Raw genomic sequence first — 14,008 nt, 5'->3', positions numbered from 1 at the left:
CTCGCCTCTGCTTCAAGGCTCTCTTCTTTCTGTAACTTCTCACATTGTGAACATGAACCAAATTCATGCCTGTAGCTACATATACTGAATTCAGACAAGAATTAATGGGCTGATTTAGTCAACAGCAGAAGGAATCAGGATGATGAGGAGAAGACCTTCTCACCTACTTGCCATCACCTTGACGTCAGCCAGGTTGTACTTACCAGCTTTCAATTTTCCAAATAGTTAGTGAGCATCAACTGTTCATTGTTTCATTCATTCACGAGGCCTTTAAAACTCCTAATAGGCATCAAGCACTATTTGAGTCTGGGGGTGGGGGAGCAATTAGTAGTGAACAAAAGGGGCAAAGTGCTTTCCCCCAAGAAGTTGTCTATTCTCTTAAAAGGAAGGAACAGATGCATAGAAGTGGGAGAAAGAGACAATAAATAATTGAAGAAATAAATACACTGTAGATAGCAGGTTATAATAAGCATTACAAAATGAAATAAAACCCAGTAAGGAAGTAGAGACAGATGCATTCATAAAGCTTCTGGAAGGATGCACTACAGAGGATTAACAAATAGAATGATAGTTTTAAGGAATTTATTTTAGTAATTTGTTTTCTAATTTTTCTATAACAAATTTGTATTGCTCTTTTTGGCAAAAAATGTTTTTCCAAACTTACCAAAAGCATTAAATTTGAATGTCCATATGGTTCATTGTATCATAATTTTATAACCAAAAATACAGCAAGAAAAATCAACTGGAAAATAATACCTAGTCTTTATTATCTGTGATGTGGTTCTGCATGTTTTAGAAAGTTTGATGTTTGGAAATATATGATCAATAAATTATGGAAAACCAGACTTGTTTATAAAATGCCTTTCTGATGGGTAACTTGGAATGATGAGTGATCTCTTCAAGTCTTGGTAAATTACACATTTTGCTAAGTTGGTCAGAATAGAAAATAGTAGCATTAAATGCAGGATGCAGAGACTGAACCATCTGAGCCCCAAATGCTGGTTCTAATATTGCTTTGTTTTCACTGGCAAAGGGAGCTGCAGATGTGTGTTTAGGAGCTCACACAACGTATCATACAGTGCAGATTTCAGTTATTGGGTTAGCTCGACCCAAGAAGACTCCCAGACTTGGGAAAGTTAGACAAAAATAAAACATTTTCAGCCCTCACCCAGACTCTTTGCCTGGGGCTCAGATCCCTGGAACACGCAGACATGTATGATGGGAGTGGGGTGGTGACCGTGCCACCCTCTCTCCTTCCCTCCTCTTTTCTTCCCCACTGCTTCCACACAACTGACTTTGCCTTTTCACTGATTGGTGCCACTTTCCAAAATCAGTGACACTTTATTTCCTAACGTCTCCACTGATTATTACAGCTGTTCAAGAAACTCATTAGGTCACACAACACTCCCACCCAAAACATCCACCCAAAACCTTCCGCCCCACACAGTCGTCATTCACTCCATTTCCGGTCTAGCCTGACTTTAAAATCCACTTGGGAATAAATCAAATCCTATCCAAATAGTAACTTCATTTGATGGCTTGCAGGCTTGGTCACTGGAAAAGGACATGGCAACTCACTCTCGTTCTTGCCTGGAGAACCCCGTGGACAGAGGAGCCTGGCGAGGTCCATGAGGTTGCAAAGAGTTGGACACAACTGAGCCTGCCGGCACAAGCTTGTTCAGGTTTTCTTAATTAATTTGAATTCGTAATTATCCATGTAGCACCAATAAAGAAACTCATAATCTGTGCCCACATAGATTCTTATATATAATATATTTTTAATACATATTTTCTAGTCATGATTCTGTTTTTACAATTTCAGTGTTTTGTTTGGGGAGGGTTTTTTTTTTTGGTCATCCCTTACGGCATGCAGGATCTTAGTTCCCTGACCAGGGATTGAACCCATGCCCTCTGCAGTGGAAGTGCAGAGTCCTAACCACAGGACCACCAGGGAAGTCCTCATGTGGATACTTAATTGCTCTTACTTTGAGTCTGAGTTCTGTGTCTCTCTTCAGAACCAGTGATTTCAGTGTTTCCAGTGATTCCCGGTGGATTGATCCCAGTGGCTTTGAGGTTTCTTGTTTGTTTTTTATTTCCTTGTTGATTGGATTCTACGGAGCCCCACGGCACTCCTTCATTTTACATTTCTAGATCCCTCATTATTGGAAAATTAAATGATGCTACTTGAGAGGAGGCTTAAATGAGGCCAGAATTCTCACTACAAAGAAAAAGTGCAGTTTGAGCGAAAGTTAACGTTAAAAGTTTTCTACTATTCAACAAAAGTTAATGAAGGTATATAAAGGACTGTTTGAGATGGACAAATATTGTATTGGCTTCTTATTTTTTTGTAACAAGTACCAGCTTCACTAAAAAGAACTCATTTGTTTTTATATAACTACATTATGCACTGTACTGGTTCAGCTTTGCTGTAACTAATTTAATTAGGCTTTGTTTTGAAATTTGCCTTTTTTTTTTTTTCCTTCCTTGGACTTTTAAAAGCAGAAGTCACAGTGACATGCTCAGTGTGGCATTTGCTGATGTATAAGAGTGCGTGTGGTTTTAATTTCTGGTTGTTTTTTCTCCCTCAACCTTTTCCTCTAGTTAATGTGAATCACATTGTATTTTCCACTCCTGGACACTGATTCATAGCCATCCACTTCCTCCCAAGCTCAGCAAACCACCAGGTCCTCTGGGAAATGGATTAGTCACAGCCCAGCCAGGCACCTTGCGTGCCATGGTCGGTATTAGCTCCAACAATCATGCGTTTAGGAGGAAAAGGTAAAAACTGCTGCACCATCTTCCTTTGGGGAAGGAATAAGGCCTTAGTTTAGGGGGGGTCTGTATGGCCTGTCACACTCCTTGGCTTCATCTCTACAATACAGCACACAGGCAGGTTAGAAAGACAGAGGTCTCATTTGGTTCAGAAGCTTTTCAGGCGCCCTGAGGAAACAGATATATGGATGCAATTTTGAAAAATTTGGAACAGATTTATTTATGTCCAACATGTTTTTATCAAATTCACTTGAGTCTAATTTCAGAACATTTTAAGGCCAAGGATTTTTCTTCATAGGCCAGACTTATAAAGACATTCCCAAGATCATGCCTTAATTATATCAGTAATTGTTGCTAGGTTTCAACTTACATTTAGCAACATTGATTGACAGCCTTGACCACCAGTCCCCACTTAATACAGCCTGACCTAAGGGTGTTATGGCTGTGACATCTACAATTGGGAGAATTCTTTAATTTTTCTGTTCTGAGTGAAGCCTCTTCAAGTTTAAGAGACTGGAGCAACTGAAGAGCAGGGACCCATGGTTAAGCAGTTTGATAAACTGAACAAGGTAACAGAAGATCATGTTCTGGTCTGAGCCCCAGGTGGCTTTGGGGAGCTGTGTTTGCACCTGATTGTTTCTGTCAGTCTATTAGCATTCGTGGCAGGAGGTAGAAAGGCCAACCCCTAACAGTGCTCCCAGGTGAGGGCTGGGTGTGGTGGCCCTGTGGTCAGAACTGGGTCACACAAACAAAGCCTGAGCAAATATTAGATGAATGTACAGGAAGTACAAGTCCTTAACCTTCGCAGTGAGAAGGATCACCAGCCCTGTTTCCCTGGGATGACGGAGCTCTCGTCTGGAGGTTCGGCTTTTGTCTGTCCTGTTGATGATCTGGAGCCTGGGGAATCCAGAACACGGTAACCCTCCTGCTCAGTTAGAAATTAAGTGTTAGCATGTGGGTGAGGCATTCAGGAGAGTCATGTGCTACACTGACTCTGATGCTGGTGGATAGGTAGCAACCTCTGGGTCTCCCCTTCTTCACTGGTGGAATCAGAGTAGGGCTGCTCTACCTGGTGGGCAGGATGCTGTGTGGAAGAGGGTGCTGGGGACCCCACTGGGAAAAAGCACCACAGCTGGTGTCAGTGTCTGCAGTATCAGGGAGAGAGGTGGCGGCCAATACCTGCCGTCCACATGTTCAGCGAGCTCTCAGCTCCCCTTGGCCAGCAGCTCCCTCAGGTGTGACTTGTGACAAGTCTAGAAGCCCTACTTGTTATTAACATCATAAATCACTAGCTAGCCTGAGCCCTGGCCAGAAAGTGATTTAGGCATGACTCTTCAGTCTTGCTCTGTCTGACTTACTTCCCTTAGTATGATAATCTTTAGTTCCATCCATGTTGCTGCAATGGTGTTGTTTCATTCTTTTTTATGGCTGAGTAATATTCCATTGTATATATGTACTGTGTCTTCTTTATCCACTGCTCTGTCAGCGGACACTTAGATTCCTTCCATGTCTTGACTGCTATGAATATTGCTGCTATGAACATAGAGGTACCAGTATCTTTTCAAGTTAGAGTTTTCTCCAGATATGTGCCCAGTAATGGAATTGCTGGATCATATGGTAGCTCTATTTTTAGTGTTTTAAGGAACCCCCTTACTGTTCTCCATAGTGAACTTACAATTCCACTAATAGTGTAGGCGTGAATGTTCAGCTGTGATGATCTTGTCACTCGTGCTTCGGACAGGAAAGAAGAGCAGTTGGTGTCAATGTGATTTCCATAATGTTTGTTCTCTTTAGCCTTTTCTTTAGTCCGTATTTTAGCTGTTTTGCAGGACTTAATTTAGAGAACTAATTGGACCTGCTGTGAGCTGGTCCCAGGACATGGCTGCAGATGCTTGAGCAGAATCCTCAGGCTTAAGTTCAGATTTCATCCTTGCCATCTGTGGGTCATCCTGCCTATGCCAACACTGTCTCTCCAGCCTTGACCATGCGCCCAAGCTCCAGAGTCACATCCAACTCTCTTGGTCACCTCCACCCACAGCCTCTTCCAATTTAACTGCGCCAAAATTCATCTGTTTCATTTCTCCCACTATACCTGCTGTTTTTCTGGGTGCTGTATATTGGTGAATTGTACCACCTTCTATCCAAGTTTCTTACACATTAAACCTGAAACTTACCTGGGACTCCCTTTCCTCTACCCACCTCCCACAGGTATCAAGTCTTGACCCTTTAAATAGAATCTCACCCATATGCTCCACCCTTTGCATGGATCAGCCTTCCACCTCCCACCCTGGGTGGCCCCCTGAAGTGTCACCTACTGCTCAGAGGTATTCAGTGGTATCTCATCATCACCCAGATGGTCAAATCCTCATTAGCTGGCATGGCCTACAAGATGGTCTGTTCTGTGCAAAGCCAGTTCCCCTTCCACAGAACCCTTGGTGCCCTAGCAATAGTGAGCAAGATTGAATTTATAGGGACTTCCCTGGTGGTCCAGTGGTTAAAACTCTGCATTCCCTGGAGGGGGCCTGGGTTCAGTCCCCACTTAGAGAACTAAGATCCCACATGCTGCATAGCATGGCCAAAAAAAAAAAGAGAAGACTCTGAAGAGGATATATATGTATATGTATAACTGATTCACTTTGCTGTATGGCAGAAACTAACACATTGTAAAGCAACTATATTCCAATTTTTAAAAAAAATTGGATTTATGGTCATCCCAAAGCACTTGCTCATCCCTTGCTTCTGAAGGGCATTTCTCATGCTCTTCTCTCTGACAAGAACCCCTTCCACTGTCTACTCACCCTTCGAGACTCAACTCTGAGGTTGCCGTCTTTGTAGAACCATCCTGGTCTTTCTCAGAAGACTTCACACCTTTTATCTTCTGTCACCATTGTGCTGGTCACAGATCCCAATTTTAACAGTAATCATGTGAATGTCTGGGGGCAGAGGGTAGGTTTTTTTTTTTTTGTCCATCCTATGGGGCCAATTTTCAGAATTGCAGGATCTTAGTTCCCCGACCAGAGATTGAACTCCAGTCCATGACAGTGAAAACAGTGAGTCCTAACCACTGGACCGCCAGGAATTCCCTGCATTAGTAATTTTGTATTCTTTCCCATAACAGAGGCTTCCCAAATAGAATAAGCCTCAGGCTCCCTAAAACCTGGATCTGTCCCTGCTGGACTTAGTAACAATTACAGGAGCCTCTTAGGATCTCAGGAAGAGAGATTTTTGCAAGTTCTGGCTGTCAGGGACACAGTAGGAGCCAAGTAGAAGAAAAAATGGCCTTTTACAGTTTTTAAAAAATGAACTCAGACATCAGTTACAAAAACTCAGGTCCCATCAATCATTTCCAAAGTGCAAACAACCATGTAGTGACCATCCTCCTAAACCACCAAGGTCTCCCCACAGTCTGGGGTGGGCCTCGGGTTCTGATGGCCTCTCTGTGGCCCCCTTCTCCAGAGAGCTGTTCTTGGTGACACTTAGAAGGACAGACCCTGCAGGAAAGGCCAGTCATCGACTGGCAGATGTGGGTATAGAAGACAGGTCCTGCCTCCAGTGGGATAAATCTGGTTCCATTCATGTTATAGAGCTGCCTGTGGGGTCAGGCCAAGGCCACACTTAACCGTGGGCACAGGCTTGCTGGGCTCTTCATCCTTCCCCCTCTGCCTTCCTCGCCCCCAAGACACTCCCAGCAAGCCGTGTGCACCTGAATCCCCATCCTGGGCTCTACTTCTGGGGAATCTGGTTGAGGACTAAGCTGTTTTCATCTCCAAATGCTTGAGCAGCCTGTGCTTGACCTTCTAGCAGTGGCTCTGGGCCTTCCAGGACAGCTCGGATCATCTGATGGTCTTACCTAGGCTGAGCCCAGTAGGTTGAACCTATTTGTAAGGAGATGACCCACCTGCCCCATCCTTCCCCGCTTCCCAGTCTTCCCTGGGAAACCCTACTCAGGCAGTCAGCTCATCCTTGTGTGGCCAGGCTTCTGTTCTCTCACCTCCTGGTTTCTCTCCTCACCTCGTCTGATGTGGCAGAATCCCTGCATAGGTGCCCCCTGAACTGAGCCCCATGTTCTCTGTGAGAGCCAGGGACTCATGGAACAGGACTTGCTGCAACAAAGAAATGGCTTCTGCGTGTGTGCACACTAAGTCATATCTGACTCTTTGCGACCCCATGGACTGTAACCCACCAGACTCCTCTGTCCGTGGGGTTCTCCAGGCAAGGATACTGGAGTGGGTTGCCATGCCCTCCTCCAAGGGGTCTTCCCAACCTAGGGATCAAACTCGTGTCTCTTAGGTCTCCTGCATTGGCAGGCGTGTTCTTTACCAGCAGCACCACCTGGATAGCCCTAGAAATGGCTTACCTGAGCCCGTGTGCAATGGGGACTCAGGCACTTTCGTCATCTTGCACAGTCAGTTCAACCGGAGTCCCTTCCACGTGTGCACTCGGTTGTCTTCTCTAGCACGCTCCCCAGTGATGCATTCTGTCCCCCTGCTCGAAGGAGTTCACACTGATTTTTCCCAAACATCATTTTGTGAGCCTGTGGTCTCAGCCAGTTGAGTTGTTTTTTGTATCTCAGTGATGTCATCTGGTTCCATTTTTTCCAAAGCATGTTACAGACACCGGTAGAGACAGCCCAGAAGATTTTTCAGTGGTTCTCAGATGAGCATTTTTATACTTTCACTTCATTGTTTAATTCTTACGAACCTAATTTATAGTATAAAATATAATTAACACATCAAATACATAGCTTCTTTAAAAAAAAAAAAAAAGTTTAAAATTAATCAAAGAAAAACCCGTGTGTACACAGTGATAAGAATTACGAAGGCATTTCTCTCAAGACTGAGATTTAGAAAACACTGGCTTAGAAGATTTACCACTTCTCTCTACTTTAAACTTAACCTTGATGCAATCCTTTTTCTAGTTTACCTTTTGAGTAAATACCCTAAACAGAATGGCCATGGAAAGAAATGTGGGGCCTGCTCCTGTGTGATCATGATTTATCAATGGGGGCTCTGGGCGTGTGGACATGTGACTACTGTTTTGTCATCCTCTTACACACAATGTTCCATCTTACTAAAAAGGTGTCATTATTTGTCAGCTCCTTTTTTGCAATTCAGATCCATGGCTAACAGGTTCATTTTTTATTTTATTTATTTATTTTACTGATTTCCTAGTCTAATAGCCCTACCAAAAACATAGTGTCACTGAGTGACAGACCTTGTCTTTGGAAATCAAGCTGACCCTGGGGATGAGCACTTTTGCCCAAAGATAGACCATTTTGCTAGTAACCGCAGTTAAAGTCATGTACAAGATGGCCCCCAAGCTCACACCTTAGAGGCAAGAGTCAGCTTCCTTCTCTGGTCTTGAAACCAGGGTCCATGTTACCTACCAGCCTTGCCCCAGCACCTCTTCAGTTCTCTGTGAATGCTGGACGATGACCACAAATAATCTCATGTGCAGTTTAGTTTTAATCACAGCCTGGCACCTGCTCCCTCCAGGCTGGCAAATGGACGTGCCAGTGGAACACCCAGACACCCTCTTACAGCTGCTCTGTGACCTTGAGGATCCCGTGCTCCTTGTTAATGCTGGTCTCCTTCTCCGAGTCCCAAAGTCTTACTTCTTTATTTGTTGGTATCATGGGTATTAGGGTTTCTCTGGTAGCTCAGCTGCTAAAGAATCCTCTTGCAGTGCAGGAGACCTGGGTTCAAACCCTGGGTTTGGAAGATCCCCTGGAGGAGGGCGTGGCAACCCACCCCAGTATTCTTGCCTGGAGAATCCCCATGGACAGAGGTGCCCCGAGGGCTACAGTCTATGGGGTCACGAAGAGTCAGACACGACTGAGCAGCTAAGCACACATCATGGGTATTAAACACTCCAGTGGACAGGAGTTGAGTAGGTGTGTTTTGCTTTTGTTCTGCTGCTGGTCAACCTTCTCTTGTTTCAAAAAAGAACCTTTAAAAAATTATTTGATGATTTTCTTTAGCTCTGTTTGCAAGACACCCTTTCTTGGGGTTTAGGTTTATAGACGCTACTCACTTACATCTGTCTCTGCCTCAAAGCTTTCCTCATAGCTTGTCCCTTCTAGCTCTGAGTTCACTTCAGAGTTGTCTGTGCAGTCACGTCAGCTTACTGTGATTCTTCTATGTCTCTGCTAATTATTTAGTTGTGTTTGTGGTGTCAGACCCCATTTTCAAGAATGGCTCACCTTAGTTGAGAAGGAGGACGTATATATTTTTTTTTAGATGTCAGCTCACCTTTCAGCATTTTGAGGTCTCTGCTCATGAACTACAGATTCTCAGCTGTACCGGGTTTCTCATTCCCGGCTGCCGTGAGCATAAAGATGATGTGAACGTCTTCTCTCCATACCCATCACTTCCACTTCTCGAATCACTTCCTCCTCGTTAATTGGAAATAAGTCAAGACTAGCAGCCGCTCCCGCTGCTTTCTCAACCTTCTGAGGCCTGGATCTGTCAGCCAGTTAGGCCAAGGGTGTGTCATGCACAGTTTCGATCATAGTGACACGATGAGAACGTGTGGACACGGTGGAATCCCCACCAGTTATGTCTTCGATGTTTCTTCCTGATTCCTGTAGCAGCGCTATGCATTCATTTCCCACATTTGGCAGTGGCTGTGATGTCCTGCTGTTACTGTATCACTTTTCTCTGTTCATCCCCATTTTTTTTCCCACATGAGAACTGGGGTAGACATGCATATAGAGTTATTTGTTATTGACTTACGGCGACAGCTTACTGACTGTCCAAACCAACCAAACAAAAGCCTACTCCTTATGAACAGACCATGGTGCATGGCATCTCCCTTTGTCGAAATCTAACCAGAGCCTGGTTCCTGTGGTCCCCCTGCCTTCCGTGAGCTTTTGCTGAATTGTCATATCCTCCATGGCCCCAGATCCGGTTTTGCTTTTCCCAAATTCTACTGTGTTGGCAACCAGACTGGCCCAACCAGCTACATTGCCTCAGGCTCCCTTTGCTAACTGGGTCTGTGCTGGGTTTGGCCAGTGTGAGCACTGATAGGTATTAGAGTGGAAGGAAGAGAAAAACCAAGGCAATTGATCAACCTTGGTGCATTAGTGATTTAGATTTGTGCCTCTGCAAAATTTCAGATTACCTGGGTTTGTTGTTCAGTCCTTTAGTCATGTCAGACTCTTTGTGACCCCATAGACTGCAGCAGACCAGGCTTCCCTGTCCTGCATTATCTCCTGCAGTTTGCTCAAACTTAATGTCTGTTCAGTCAGTGATGCCATCCAACCATCTCATTCTCTACCGTCCCTTCTCCTGCTGCCTTCAGTCTTTCCCAGCATCAGGATCTTTTCCAATGAGTGAGCTCTTCGCATCAGATGGCCTAAGTATTGGAGCTTCAGCTTCAGCATTAGTCCTTCCAATGCAGAATAGTTACATCTGCAAATGGGAGGTCCATGAGTGCTAAGGGCTATTGAAATTACCCATCAGAGGCTGAGAAGCAGCGCTGGAGAGAGGGTTAGGAAGAGCACATAGGCAGACAACATCGTGCCCGACACACTAGGAAGAAGAAAGGTAAACGGGTCTGGAGACCCGGAGTTGTAGGGCGTGAGATGGGGATTTGTTGGGTAGGACTGCAGAACAAAAGGCATGCTAGACGAGGTGGAACAAAGTAGATTGGGTCCAAAAGAGGTCATAGTTCTCTTTCCACTGTTGTGGGCATCAGGAAATGTAGCGGTCAGGTTTTCAGATGCTTGCCCTGCATCACCCCTAGCTGGTTGATGCAGGAAGCCATGTTGAGGAGCAGAGTTCTCCGAAACCTAGGATGGATTCAGGAGTGGGTTGGACTGACTCCCTGAAGGACACGTCAGAATCAGCCCGCCAAGGGTCAGGAAGCTGGTGAGTCAGGGGACCCTTCCCCCACTGACACTCAGGCCATACCTGCTCTGCCCCGTTCTGGATCCTGCCTCTTTCTCCATATCCCTCCGTTCCCGGCAAAGCCTTGCAGGAGCCGGTCTGCTTGGCAGAACCCAAGTCAAACGACTGTGGCCCAGGAGCACGGAAGCCAGGAAATAAGGGTTTGAATGTTTAATTTTTTTCATTCTCTGTTGGAAAAACTGCCTTTACTCTGTAAGATGTTACTGATGCGAGGAGTATGGTTAGAGTTCTGGGGCATCCATGGAGGACAGGTGTCCACTTCAGGAGGGAACTTATTTCTTAAAGGATGGAGTGTAGTGAGATGTCAGTCCCTTTAAGCTGCCGCATCTAAACACCAGGAACTGGGTGGGCGACAAACAACAGGAATTTACTGCTCACAACTGTAGAGGCTGGCAGTCTCAGATCAGGGCAGCGTGGACGGATGAGGGTCTTCCTGGTTGCTGGTTTCTGTCCCGTCCTCATGTGGTGGGAGGGACTAGAGGGCTCTATGAGGCCTTCTTTGCAAAGGGTACTAATTCCACTCATGGGGTCTCTGCTTTTATGACCTGATCACCTCCCAAGGGCTCCACCTCCTAACTCTACCACCTTGGGCATTAAATTTTCAGCATGAGTCTTGAGACAGACATTCAGATATTGGAGCCTTTGGAACAAGTCCTGGCATGTGGGGAGCTTTGTGTTAAGTGACTGTTGCTGCTGCTGCTGCTGCTGCTAAGTCACTTCAGTCGTGTCCGACTCTGCGATCCCAGAGACGGCAGTCCACCAGGCTGCCCCGTCCCTGGGATTCTCCAGGCAAGAACACTGGAGTGGGTTGCCATTTCCTTCTCCAATGCATGAAAGTGGAAAGTGAAAGTGAAGTCGCTCAGTCGTGTCTGACTCTTAGCGACCCCATGGCCTGCAGCCTTCCAGGCTCCTCCTTCCATGGGATTTTCCAGGCAAGAGTACTGGAGTGGGGTGCCATTGCCTTCTCTGAAGTGACTGCTACTATTATTATTATCAACTGTCAGGCATAGTGTTTGTACAGTAGAACCAATAAACACATTTAAAAATGTATGCCCTGGAAGATATGACATAAAATGTTGTCATTTAACTTTCTTTATGTATTTGTTTTATCTACTGTAACATCTGCAGGATAAAGCTCTTCTATTTCTTTATCCTCCCTAGAACATCTTCTGTATATACAAGCTCACAGTACATGTTCAATAAATGTTTGCTGAATGAACAACAAATTCAAAACATCAGAGAAATTATGCTGATACGATCTTCAGTACCAGATGGGCTTGACCTTATCTTTGAAATAAATTCACAAAAGGTTCCCAGTCTGCCTTTCCTAGAAAGGTTATGCATACTTATTTTTCCACTATTTCATAATGAAAAATCAAACAAAGTCAAAAGAATTTTTCAGTGAACCTAAATGTTTGCTGAATAAACAACAAATTCAAAACATCAGAGAAATTATACTGATATGATCTTCAGTACCAGATGGGCTTGACCTTATCTTTGAAATAAATTCACAAAAGGTTCCCAGTCTGCCTTTCCTAGAAAGGTTATGCATACTTATTTTTCCACTATTTCATAATGAAAAATCAAACAAAGTCAAAAGAATTTTTCAGTGAACCCCCGTATACACACTGCCTAGATTCTATCATTGTATGTGTGCTTGGTTCTCAGTTGTAGCCCACCAGGATCCTCTGTCCGTGGGATTTTCCAACCCACAAGAATACTAGAGCAGTTTGCTATTTCCTCCTCCAGGGGATCTTCCCAACCCAGGGATTGAACCTGTGTCTATTGCATCTTCTTCATTGGCAGAAGGTTCTTTAGCACTGCACCATCTGGGAAGCCCAGATTCTACCATTAACGTTCTACAATACTTATTTTATCATGTTTATCCTTCTCTACAACTTGTTTTGATCCATTTCATCCTTACACTTTTGCGGCCATGAGAAGGCAGATTTCCAGCTAAAGGGGACATGATTGACCATAGCGCCAACCACTGCGCTCTGTAATCTGTCGCCAAGTCTCCCAGCCAGTGACTGACCCAGCAGGGATACTGTGTCAGGCCCATTGCTGAGAGACAAGGAACCCCCGGTGATAGTCATTACTGCTTCCATCAGCCCTTGGGGCCTCCCCAGCCTTCCTCAGGCTGCACAGCATCCTAGGGTATACCTCTCTGCTCCCTTCCATCCCTCTCTGCTTCACCGGATGAGACCTGCATCCCGGCTGGGTGACCCTCCCCACCTCCTGCTTCTTCCTCCTCTCCCCACACAGCGGGGAGCTCCCTCTAAGACATTCCCTCCCACTCTAAGACAGTCTTTGCACAGTGGATCCTGTGTGCATATCTTCATCTCAGAGGACCTGGACTAACACCTTTGTCCTGTGAGCAGAACTGTTTTTATCTTCGTTTTACAGGTGAGGAAACCGAGGGTTGTAACTTGCAAAGGTCACAGAGCTGAACTGGAATTCTGACTGGTGTCTCTGGCAACATCCTATTTCTAAGAAGATGATGCTCCTGGTTGGGTCTTGAATGTTATAAGTTGGAAAGGCAGCATCTAGGGGTTATAACTGATGATGACGACAACTCAGTGGTGCAGGCGCTCTTCATCCAGTTTAATTCACACAACAACCTTGTAGGTTGGTATTATTACTTCCACCCACATCGCACACCTGCTAAAAGGCAGAGCTGGCTCCTCCCCTGTGGCTCCCCTTTGGGGTCTTACACTTGACCTGCTGTGCTGCCACACTACTATAGAGAGCTCTGGTATTTAGGACCTGCCCCTTGGCTTCCCTGGTGGCTCAGACGGTAAAGCGTCTGCCTGCAATGTGGGAGACCTGGGTTCAATTCCTGGGTCGGGAAGGTCCCCTGGAGAAGGAAATGGCAATCCACTCCAGCACCCTTGCCTAAAAAATCCCATGGACAGAGGAGCCTGATAGGCTACAGTCCGTGGGATTGCAAACAGTCGGACAAGACTGAGTGACTTCACTTTCACTTTCCTTGAAGACAGAAGGCACGGAGAAGAGCAGTGCTGGAAGGGATGTGTGGTTGGGTTGGATGGGGCCAGATCTTATGGAAAGATCCCAGTGTACTGTATCGTGTTTGAGGGCATGGCTGGGCTTTCCTGGGAGTCTTGCTTAACTGAAGTAAGAAACCTGGTGCCTAGGGCCCCGGGGATGTGGGGAAAAGCAGGTAGGCAGCAGAAGCATGACTAGGGATTGATCAGGACCCTCCTGATAATAAGCTGCCTGGGCTGCTCAGAGTGCCGTGGATGGTCAAGCTTGGTTGTGCATCAGCCATGTCCTGTATTTTCTGCATTCTGATGTGTTAACATCTG

At 45.4% G+C, this 14,008-nt stretch overlaps 1 protein-coding gene across 17 annotated transcripts in view; it reads left to right on the top strand.

Annotated features, from left to right (window-relative positions):
- RIN2 (Ras and Rab interactor 2) overlaps positions 1–14,008 on the top strand; it is a 208,669-nt gene that overhangs the window by 40,938 nt on the left and 153,723 nt on the right. For 2 of the 17 annotated variants that reach the window (XM_086333725.1, XM_086333715.1), the window contains exon 3: positions 1,546–1,682. The exons of 10 other annotated variants lie outside the window; for them this stretch is intronic. Coding sequence is in view for 5 of the 7 variants with exons in the window: in XM_086333709.1 (XP_086189835.1) it covers positions 3,543–3,688 (146 nt within the window). In the remaining 2 variants the exon portion in view is untranslated. Of the gene's footprint in view, positions 1–1,545; positions 1,683–3,483; positions 3,689–14,008 lie in introns of those variants that run through there. 5 more of the 17 variants (XM_086333709.1, XM_086333710.1, XM_086333711.1 and 2 more) reach the window with 5 other exon arrangements.

Source organism: Bos grunniens, chromosome 13, assembly GCF_055505025.1.
Source record: "Bos grunniens cultivar Pamir isolate PY7600 chromosome 13, Bosgru_T2T1.0, whole genome shotgun sequence".
NCBI classification, from domain to species: Eukaryota; Metazoa; Chordata; class Mammalia; order Artiodactyla; family Bovidae; genus Bos; species Bos grunniens.
This window is presented reverse-complemented; position numbering and strand designations above follow the sequence as displayed.